General features: G+C 33.9%; 1 protein-coding gene across 2 annotated transcripts in view; it reads left to right on the forward strand.

Annotated features, from left to right (window-relative positions):
• Positions 1-2,455: 2,455 nt before the first annotated feature.
• Positions 2,456-12,051, forward strand: part of LOC145258110 (dnaJ homolog subfamily B member 12-like) — a 103,689-nt gene continuing 94,093 nt past the window's right edge. Inside the window, exon 1 of one of the 2 annotated variants that reach the window (XM_080115852.1) lies at positions 2,456-2,633. In XM_080115852.1, coding sequence (XP_079971978.1) covers positions 2,501-2,633 — 133 coding nt within the window. In that variant the 5' untranslated portion in view covers positions 2,456-2,500. The remainder of the gene's footprint in view (positions 2,634-12,051) is intronic. The other variant, XM_080115853.1, reaches the window with a different exon arrangement.

Here is a 12,051-nt window from a genome sequence, read left to right on the forward strand (position 1 = left end):
ACCAGTGTTAAACGTCTGCCACCGGCGGTTGAAGAAGACAGACTCGTCGATTTCGACCGTATGGCCTGCTGGGCCTCCTATCTGCCGGGGATTCCTGAGAAAGTAATCCCGGCATATTATATCTTGCAGGAAATTCTTCCAGTCCACAATTGTGTGGCATGACCGCAACCCACATTCGCACTGAAGATTCCTAGTCGCCGCCATCTCGAACGCCCATATTGGAATTCTCGTCTGCTGCTCGACGCACACGCACGTCGAGTTGAAACTAAGTACACAGCGTTTTGATTGGCTGATGACCATGTTTCGTCAGACAGCAGCAAAACCCGAGCTGTTGACGTCATGCGTCGGACAAAGCCGAGCAAATGCTGAGTTACGTCTGGTTCGTTAAATGCACAAGTACCAACTTCTTTTTACCAATAACAATTTGAAATATTTATTTGTAGCACGAACTGGCAGGTCGGATTGCAAAAAAGGAAGAAGGAACAGAAAGTTCTTTTGAGGTTGTTGTCGGTCAGTCAGTACTGTCTCATCCCCAGCTAATAGCAGTTGTCTTCAGTCGAAACCGTCGATGCTAAAGCAAGATGTTAGGTGGACAGGGGATGAGAGAAGAGGTGTTTAGGGAGCAGATGAATCAATGCGCCCTGTTAACAGATAGGTCAGCCTGTGGCCGAAGAACTCATTGATTCACCAAAGAAAATAGTTCTCCATAACTGCTGCAAATGTTACAAATGAGGCATTTATAAATTCGTTAACAGAGGCAATCAAGTTATAGAGGTAAAAAGTTGTTATTCTTATAAATAATAATTTTCAAAAACAGGTTTTCATTTTCAAGATAAAATTTTAAATCCACAAAACCTTTTGCACCGACCTATTATTTTCTCAGAAATATACATATTGTTCGAACATGTTTTTCCTCACATACACACACACACACGCATATACACATCCTCATACACACACCCACATGTACGCACGCACATACGCACAGACACGTACATATATTCACGTTCACATATATACACTCACATTCACATGCATACACACATACATGATAATGCACACACATGTACGCACACATGGGAAACGTCACTTCCCCTGAAAGGAATTCCAGACATGTGCAGTCAGAACACTCACCCTGATATAAAAGTCAACACAACCATTCAACTTCCTCTTTTCTTCCCTTTTTGCCTGGGTTCATCAACCAGGCAAGTTTTGCATCCATAGCTCTTGGCTTGAAGACTTTTCCATGGGGACGACTGCTATCATGAACGCACGGTTTTGCTGAGGCAAATACTCCCTTTCTATTCCCCTTTCTACGTGCAGGACGGCTATTTCTCGTCCTCGACGTCATTCCTTTCTTTTCCAACGCCTGAATGAACACGTGTTTCACCTAAACCATTTTATTTTTGACAGAAAATAAATGACATGTTTATTTTATCCAGCAATTGAGTTTTTGTGTCCTTCATTCCATTCGTTTCATTATTTTCTTTTGTAGTGAGTTAGGGTATTTATATCCTGGTCCGCAACAATATCAGTATATATTAAAAAAATAAACAAGAAAAAACATTTTCTCAAAAATATATAATATATTATTAAAAAAAAATTTTTCACAAAGGCGTACTTTTATAATTATTTACAATTAATAATTAAAAAAATATTTAAAGGTTTTTATAAAATTTTTATAAGTGCATTGAATTAGGAAAAAAATCATATGTATTAAGTGATAAAAAACATCAGGCCAATAATCTCTCCCTCTTAAACAGCCCCAAAAAGTCTACAATCTGCAATCCACACTTTCAACTAAACTCCAACCCCTGTCCCATCACTGCAATGTTGCATCCCTGTGCCTGTTTTAAAAGTATTTTAATGGAACGTGCTCTGATGAACTCATAACATTTGTGCTCCCTCGGTGAAAATACCCCTGATTAACTTGACAAGCAGCAAAATTCCAACCCTTCATTCTAGAGATTCCTAAATGCTTCTACTCTAATAGTTTCTTCCTTTAAACTGCTAAACTTTGGAATTCCCTCCAGTCTCCTGCTTCCCTGATTGTATTGACATGTAGAAGTTCAAGTGAACAGACATCTTTCTGCTCAACTCCCTACATAGTGTCCCTGTAGTAAAATAGTAACCCCTCTCGTCCAAATGGCATTGTGACTTTAGAGAGGGGGGCCTGAATAAGAGTAAAAAATATATAATTTATATATTGAAAAAATATTTTTAAAAAGAACTATTTTTATAATTATCCATAATGAATTAACTGGCATATTTTTGAGTTTTGGTAAGTCTTAATAAATGCGGTTCAAAAAAAAAAAAAAAAAAAAAAAAAAGTGATATTGTTATAAGGTTCTTATTGTGATATCAACTGCAGACGACACTTTTTGATCTCACCACAGCTGATATCTCACGATAACCTACGTGATGACGCATGGTCTCATCTCAGCCAATCAAAAACCGTTTTACATTCGCTCCGAACTTCCTGTGACATGTAAAAACCAAGATGGAGGGCAATAAGGATGAAAGCGAACGATGTATTTTGATAGCAGAAAAATACATCGCCGCTGGCGAAAAAGACAAAGCACTGAAATTTTTAAACAAAGCGGACAGGTTGTATCCGTCTGTGAAGGCCAGAGGTAATGTTAAACGCCATTTTCTCTTCTTATATATCGATTCACAGCAATAAACTTGCCTGTCTTATTTATTAATAAATCGAGTTTACCAACGAAGATCGAACACGTCAGGAGGCTAAGGTGGTCAGATCGAGTGGGATATGCAAGTCCACGGCTTTCTTTCCATATATATCCTAGTCTTTCGTATGTTATATACGTAAAATATATCTATTGTATTTATATTTGATACTTCTTGGGTCTCGTAAACTTTTATTTGGCTTTCGACATTTAATTTTATCGTCAGTTCATTTTCTATAGCTCGGTCCCGTGTGTTTTCTACGTGCCCCCCTTTCTCTTGCTCCTACCATTATAAATCCTACTGTCACCATTACTCTTTTTCTGCCGGATTATCACACACACATATATATATTTTTTTTCATTGGCTTTCTATAAACAGTCCTAGAAATCTGTGTTTGTATTATAATAGTGCTCAACAAGTAACGCTGTAAATTTAGTTAATATAAATTCAAATTTTATTATATTCTAATTTGAATGGCTTTTATTTATAAAAAAAAAAAAAAAAAGAAATATTGACTTGAAATGCATTTAGATGTGTGTGTGTGTGTATATATATATATATATATATATATATATAAATTCACCTAGAGCCTAAATGCCTAAATGTCACCATACTAAGGAATAGAATAAAATTATAAACTAAAAAAACAAAACAAGCAAACTATATTCTCCAACGGATGGACATTATATATATTTCAGCACAGGAAAAATTTCAGATTTGAGAAAGACCGAAATACATTTGTCATGTTTTAGTTTCATCCTGTATTTAAAAACTTTGCTAAATTTGTACCGAGTTTTCTCTATTCGGAAATATTTTGAATTTGATGTTTAGAATTTTGTAAGGACCGAACATGAAATCCAATTTTAACTTTATATCATTTGTGGTGGTGGTGGTGTATGTATATGTAATGTGTGTATATATATATATATATATATATATATATATATATATATATATAATCGGTAATTTTTTTTTTAAACGTTTTTGTGTCAATATTTTTAATTAGTTATCTCATTCATACACTAACCATTTAATTTTTATTCGGAAATTAAATTTTTCTTTAGTCTTGCTCGCTCACAACGAACACACACTTTGTTATTGCAGCGAAATTCCGAAATTGAAAATATTGAATTTCAAGTGAAACTAAGATTTACTGAAATTCTCATGTCGTAGTAATGAGTATATCCAAAAATTACGAAAATTAAGGTAGAAAATTTGAACACAATTAGCAAAAATTAAGTTTTGCAAAAAAAAAAAAGAAACCGGGGAATTCTAATCGCAATAAAAGGGAGGTAAATATTTTCTGAAAACGAAAAATCTTTGTTCAGTTTAGCAAAAGTTGAGGTGCTTCTTCTCTTTTGTTACAGCGTTATTTGTTAAAATAGTCTTTTCAAGTTTTACGATATCTTTTTTAGGTGTTAATGCACTTACTGATCCGCGCTATTATTAAAATCGTATTTCCAAGTTTAATTGAAGTTTTATTATTTAAAAAAAAAAAAATTTTTTTTTTTTATTCAATTGTAAGGTATAGAATAGGTACAAAACACCCTCCCCTCCCGTGTTAAGAATGGCTTTTTAAATGTTATTATTTCAGCACAGATCAATACTGCAGTGCAGTAATACTGCACTGCAGCCACTGCACTACTAGGGTCAATTAATAAAAAAGGGTACTAGTGCACGGTGCACTAGTACCCTTTTTTATTAATTGACCCTTCCCTCCCCATGATAAAAATGGCTTCCTAAATAATAACTGCCATTATTTCAGCACGGTAACGAAAGTGCATAAGTACCAAAGTTCATTGTTGCTATTGAAAACTATTTCCATTAATAATTAATTTCCTACCGTGTCATTATTCATAATTTTTGGATAGTTTCACTACTGTGACATGATAATTATTGGCTTCACTTGGAATTCAATACATTTTTCGAATTTCACTACAGGAAGAACCTACAAGTTCTTAAGCGCCAATGGACAATAGTTCCCAATAAAGCTTAAGGTTGAACTTTTTTTTTTGTCAATTCATCCAACACTAAAGACTAGAATTACGTTTTTCGTCTTTAATTCTTGCCCCCCCCCCCCATCACCAAACAATACGTCTGTTCTTTTTTTCTTCGTTTAATATTTATTTAAAAAACAAAACAATTTTATTAAATTAAAAAAAAAAAAAGAATCGTTTATCATCGGCAATTATTTTGCATCTCGGATTATTTCGGCGTAAATACATTTTTTTTTTACCAAGCTTCACATTAAAAATTGACTTTTTTTTTTTTTTTATAAAATATTGAATTATTGTATTTCCCTAAAAGACTTTGTTAATCGATTTTTAACTGTATCGTGAATCTTTTTTCGATGTTTTGAAAAACAAAAACCTTTTTTCCAAAAATACGTCATTCATTATTCGGTGCCTCTTGTCGTGCAGTTTACCAAACACATTAAAAACATATTGAAAAAGAACTACATTGTATGTACCCAGAATGTAATAAAATTCTCATTAAAAAAAAAAATTAACTTAATTTGATCAAGTATTTTTTTTTTTTTATTTTGAGTAAAATCAAATTTTTAATGAGAGCGATCGTGTCGCGGCCAACTTGCCTATTTCGCGAACGAGGAGAGGATACTTTTAAACGCAAAAGTGATTAAAAAAAGGACCAACTGAAAAAGGGATTAAGAAAGGACAAACTCTAAAATAAGTGAAATAAAACTAAAATATTTATTTACGTATTTTTTTCTGTCCATGTTTCAAAATCTCGTCAAATTTTGACACTTTAAGCGATGATTGAGTTATCTCTCCTGGCGCCCCCCCTCCTTGTCTGCAAAATAGGCAAGATGGCGGGATACGATTGATCTCATTAAAATTTGATTTTCTTCTGTAAAAAAGAAAAAAAACCTGCTTGATCAAATTAAGCGATTTTTTAAAATTTATTTTATAACTTTATTCCATAAGGGTACATACAATAGTTTTTTTTTTTTTTTTTTCTCAGTATCTTCGTTTTTTAATGTGTTTGGTAAACTGATCAAGCAAGCACCCGTCATTCTATACAATTATTCGATTTTAAAATTTACACTGCAAATTTAAGATTTTGTAACAATCTTTTTTTTTTTTTTTTTTTTTTTTTTTCAATGAAAATTTAATAGTTTAGGTGCTTGTCTAGATCAGCCCCTAATGCTGCTAACATCGACTCTGTAAATTTCGGTAACGAGTTACAACAGCTAAAAGGAGACCATACAGAATTAAACCCATGCGGCCGAAACGGAAAGCTAAAAGACCGAATCATACTTTTTATAACTTTAAATACTAGAAACAAACTCCTCAATAAGAGCAATAGAAACATCACTATTAAATAACACAAAGAAAGACAATGTATATAAAAAACTTGCCACTTCTGCATGTCAGTGCCATGAGGCGACTGTGACAAGTTATCGACTCCTGTTCTTTGAATGAGAAATGCCCTCTATCAGCCCGTGAACCTCAAATATAAACAAGTGTCTCCGTGAAGGCAAAAATACATAATAACGAAATAACACAAAAATATCTTAAATGCAAAACATTTATTGTATAAAAATATAATTTTAATGTTTTTAATATTATTTCTTTTAAATGAGTGATTTATAAGTGAAGATAAAATGTTGAAAACATGAAACATTTATAGATTGTTTTTAGAATTTTTTTTTTTTCTTGTATGATTGTATAAAATTTAGCAACATATAATTTTTTTTTTTTTCAATAAGATTGTATAAAAATATATCAAAATATAATTTTAGAAACATGAAACATTTATAGAGGGTTTTTTTTTTTTTTTTCAAGGTGGTCACCACTTATCAAGGCCCGAAAGCCACTCAGGGATTAGAGTTATTGCATGTACAGTACGTTGTACGTTAGTGTTGAGATTTCATAAAGTGTCTACTTAAGGGGGCGGTTCATCAGGAATTTGTTTACGTTGGATTTGAAGACATCCAAGTTGTAGTCAGGTGGGAAACAGGCAGACGGAACAGTTCCACTGGCGTGCTGTTCTAAGAAAGAAGCTTTGTTCATGGAATCTACGTTTTGATTTAGGCACAGATAGTGGGAAAATTTTTGACAGGTTTAGAATATTTAAAAAAAATTTTTTTTTTTTTTTCACAGTAAGATTGTATAAACAGATATCAAAATATAATTTTTGGTTTGTTAATAGAGCAAAATATAATTTTACTATAGAAGTTTTTATTTATTTATAAAAATTTATAGAAATGTTTAAATTTTTTTTTTTTTTTTTTTTTTTTTTCTCCATGAGTGATATGATTTATCGACCCCTGTTCGACTGACACATACCCTCTATCAGCCGCTCTTGAAACCAAAATACACACCTTTGCTTCATGGCACTGTCATGGAGAAGTGCCAAAAATTCTTTTAAAAATCAATATTAAATATTTATGAATATTTTTACTGTTTTATTGCATCTTAAATTCTAATCTTTAAAACTAAAATCGAAAAGTCGTATAGAAAACTTGGTACTGGTGCATTACTGTCATTTTTTTTTTTTTTAAGTTTGAAGAGTTCGCATCAGGGGGAGAGAATGCAATTTCAGAGGCTAGGGATAAAGATAAACTTACACTGACTGTTCAAACAATAAATTTTGATTATTTATATTTTATTTGTTACAAAATATTGAAAAATTAGAAATCTCTAAAAGAAAAATAACTATTCAATCAATAAAACAATATTTTAAATTAACAATCCTGTTATCTCAAAGTTAATTGTAACAAGTATTTAACATGTTCTGTAAATGGATGTTAATATTTAGTGCTAACTAACACGATTAAGATTCTTCATGAGAGCTCATCGTTCAAACTCCCCAGCTTAACATTCACAGGAAACATGAATTGGAACAAATACATTGTAGACATTGCCAAGACTGCTGCAAAGGTGGGTTCCCTCTACCATGCTAGAAAATTACTCACATCTGAAAGTATCATATCTTTACAAAGCCATCATTCGACTATGCATGAAGTAGTGTCATCACATCTGGGCTGATGCATCTCTCACTAGTTTCTCGCTCTCTCTTTTTTAGTATCCTAAAAAAAAAACTCTCCAATCTAATAGGTCTTACCCTATCAACAAAACTCCAACTTTTTTTACATTTTCACCCTAAACAAGGCATATTACCACTTTGATGTAGGGGGCTACTATCAGGGACCTAAGTTCCAGGCGTACTATGTAGGGAGTTTGGCAGCAAGATGTCTGTTCACATTACACTTGAACTTCTGCATGTCAGTACAGTTGGGAAGCAGGAAACCGGAAGAGAATTCCGAAGTCCTGCCATTCTGGGGAAGAAGCTATTAGAGTAAAAGGCTTTCTTACATCTAAGGATCTCAACTGTGTAGGAGTGGGACTTCGCTGCTTGCCGGGTTTGTCGGAGGTATCTTTGTTGAGGGAGTACAAGTGCTTGTAGTTCGTCAGAGCATCCACCATTAAAATACTTGTAAAACAGGAAGAGGGATGCAACATTTCGTCGGTGGGACAGGGGCTGAAGTTTAGATGACAAGTCAGGACCTATTAGGTTGGCGACTCTCTTTTGGACCCTGTCCAGGAGTGAGAGACTATTAACAGATGCACCAGCCCAAATGTGACGGCAGTACTCCATACATAGGCGAATGGTGGCTTTGTAGCGTTACAGGATACTTTCGGCCGTAAATCTGTCCCATCTCTGCAGTTACATCCCTGTGCTTGTTTTACAAGTAACGGAATGTACTCTGAACTTGTAGCACATGTGCCTTCTGGATGTACATACTCTCAACTAACTTGATAAGTAACAAAATTTCACCCCTTCACTATGGAGGTCCCTAGATGTCGGAAAACCTAATCTAATAATTTCTTCCCATGGACTGATAAACTTTGGAAATTCTCTGACTATACTAACATGCAGAAGTTTAAATGTAAACAAATATTTTGCAGCTCAACTCCCCATACGTGATCTCATTTAGTAGCCCCTCACATCAAATTGGGTGAAAGAGTCTTTAAAAAAAGCATGTAACCCTTATATTTTCTTAGCACATGGCTTCTTTATCGGCCATTTTACTGTTTTATTAGATTCTACCGAAGACAAATTTTTTCAACTAAAAAAAAAAATTTTTTATCTGGTTATTCTGAAGTCAATTTTAAACTAAATGATTTAAGGTTGTGAAAAATTGTCATCCCGCAGTAAATATCTATTTTTTATTGAATATAAATATATTGAGATAAAAAAAATAATTAAATAAATTTTGTATTGTATCCTAACCTCATTGAGGGCGGGGGCCACAAAATTTTAGGTATTTGGCATTAATCATTAAGACAAATTATTTTTCCATTCAAATTTTCTTAAAAAAAAAAAAATAAATAAATAATTGGAAAATTTTTAATTCTCTTAGTTTTTTTTTTTTTTTTTTTTTTTTTTTTTTCATGCATATCAACGTTTTTTTATGAAAAGTTTTTTTTTGTTTTTATACAAAGGAGTCACCACTTATCAAGGCCAAGGAGACTACTTGAGGATAAGGGTTAATGAGTGTATGATAGTCAATGGAATAATATCGTAGTAATCGTTAGTAGTGGAAATTTGGTAAATTGTATTAGTTAAGGGGACGGCTCTTCAAGAACTTGTTGAATTTGAAGATAACCATATTGTAGTTAGAACGGAAAAGAGTTCCACAGGTGGGTAGTTCTAAGAAGTTTTGTTTCTGGAATCTGCGTTTAAGTTTAGGCACAGATAAAGAGTGGGAGACATTATTGGCAGTGGTTTCAGCTAGATGAGTGTTTTTCATGAAAGTTTGGCTAGGAAGGACCATAGATTGAAGCTCAGACGAGCACCTGCCATGAAAACAACCATAGATTTTTTTTCTTCTTTGTTGCAGTTTTGATATTTAGACACTTCAGGTAACCAACGTCTCACACCTGTCCTCGATGTCTCACACCTGTCCTCGATGCAGTTGACACCAGCTGGATTGTATATTGTCATATCACTTGTTATCGACTCGAGCCAGGTTTACTACACTTCCTAGTTTCTGGGGTATCCAGCAATCCTATAGAGTTGATGGAAGAGGCAACTTATGTCCTGGTTGAATCATGTGGGATGCTGAGTGCATAAGGCATTTGTAATCTCACTAATACCAAGTTTCTAATGAAGTATAGTTAACGGGATCCTTACCAATTGTAGCTGCACATCCACCTTAGCATGGTTCGATGGTTATGCCAAAGCTTTTGTAGATTGAAAGCGTCTGGTGTCCATGTTTTATTGCTGTGTAAGAGGGTAGTAAATACTAACTGAAAAGACTTGAAAGGTTGAAAGATTAAAAAAAAAACTTTAAAAAAATCTACACTGAAACTTTTGGAATTAAAAAAAAAAAAACCCTGAAAAGTAAAGAATTAAAAATATCAAAAATTTAGTCTTTGAATAGTTCAGTGTTTCATTTCCTGATCATGTTTAAATCTGTCACCAAGTTTCAAATGGTTTTGCTCTGGTTTATGAAATTGGGAAATGGTCTCAACATAAATCGCAGAAAAAAAGCACGAGTTCTACCTCATCTTTGACTTTTGGATTTGGTCAGTTGCTGAAGAAAATCAACTTTTACTTGCTCCTTTTCTTTAATTCCAAAGACGATTTGATAAACCAACGTTGGTATTTCTTCAGAAACGTCTTGATGTCAGATCTACTGGCGTTGTCTCATCAGTTTTTGCTTTGTCTGCTTTATAATCATTTTGTTCAACTTTGAGACAATATCTTTTGGTGATGTATCCATTCTTGCAAAAAATACTAAGATTTGTATGTTCAATACATCAAGTTTTAAGTAGCTGAGCAGCAGCTTGGTTCCCACCAATTTTGGTGAATAACAAACAGGGTCCTGACAAGAACCATGTCCTAAATCTGTATCTGTGCCTAAATCTAAACGCAGATTTCATGAACAAAAATTCTTTTCTTAGAACTGCCCGCCTGTTCTGTTTCCCAGTTGAATACAAAATGGCAGCTTTCAAATTCAATGGAAACAAGTTCTTCTTGAGCTTTCCTCATAAATAATCAAATTCTACCCACTTTACACCATTAACAATTACTGCACTACAACTTTACATTCATTAACCCTTATCCTCGGGTGGCCTTCAGGCCTTGATAAGTGGTGACTCCCAAGTAAATAAATAAAAAAAAAAAATGTTCTAAAGCCAAAACTGTTTTTAGGACTGCTCGCAACCACTGCAAATGGGTCATAAAAAAGTTATGTCCAATCTGTTAAGGCTTAAGTGGCAAGAAACTTGGTTCTCCAGAGTTTTAGCGTAAAACAAGCTGGTTCTTGAGTAGATGCGATTGGATATACTGGAAGCTTGTTATTTCAGCATCTGGTGTTGAGCTGCAGAAAAGTGTACGTTGAAGTCTTTTTGTAATTTAATACTATTCATCGTTCTTACTTTGATTGCATCGTAAAATCTTTAGTGTTGTTCATAACGGCAGTATTTGAAGCTTTTTCATAATATTTTTTATTTAATAAAATAATAAAAAAAAAAAAAAATTTCAATGTAGCCTGAGACCATCTACTCATCTTTGCTGGCGGCACTGAAGTTATATTCGAGATTAACATTGTTTGCTGGATAGCATATTCACTGAAGTCGTCACATATTGTTTTTTTTTTTTAAATTCACTTGCAAGACTATATTTTGACACAAGTAATACCAGTAGATTTTGCATCATGAGTTCAATCTGTGGAAAGTACCACTGTTGACTTGTCGTGGTTCCAATGTCACTGACATGCGAGTAAGTTTGGATCCAGCTGACAAGTGTAAAGAGCAAGTTGGGCCTGGTTCCAATGCACGGACTGGACTTATGTCCCACATGTGAAGCTTTTTTGTATAATCCATCTATAACATCAGTTTTGTTTGCTTGTTTTATGGCATATCAACCCTTTTCAGGTTACTTAATGCCGAATCCAGTTATTTTGTAGGTTTTTATTCTTCAAGCTCTTTGTATCTTCAATCGTTAGTTTGTAGTGTTTGGTTGTTTTATAGTGGATTTTATCGTTTTTGTTCCCTGTTCTGCATAACATGAATGAGTTTTGCAATGGGAGAAAGGAAAAGGGTTTACAGTATTAATGTTTCGTACATTTTAAGTTAGAAAACTAGTCAGGAAGTGGGGGAGAGAGAAAGAGAAAGGGGGAATAGGGAGAAGGAAAAGGTGGGTGGTTGTTTTTCCTTTTGCAGAAGGAAATAGAAAAACAAAAAGCGTCAATGTTAGGTGCATTTCGTCTCGGGAAGTCAATATCTTCAGACAGCCTGATCTGGTATCACCGGCATGACATCAGTATTGTCCTTTTCATGGCTTCTTGCTTGTCTAAAGCCATGAAGGCAAGAATGGCTTCATATGTGC

Source organism: Euprymna scolopes, chromosome 33, assembly GCF_053919585.1.
Source record: "Euprymna scolopes isolate OS-2025 chromosome 33, ASM5391958v1, whole genome shotgun sequence".
In the NCBI taxonomy this organism is placed as follows: Eukaryota; Metazoa; Mollusca; class Cephalopoda; order Sepiida; family Sepiolidae; genus Euprymna; species Euprymna scolopes.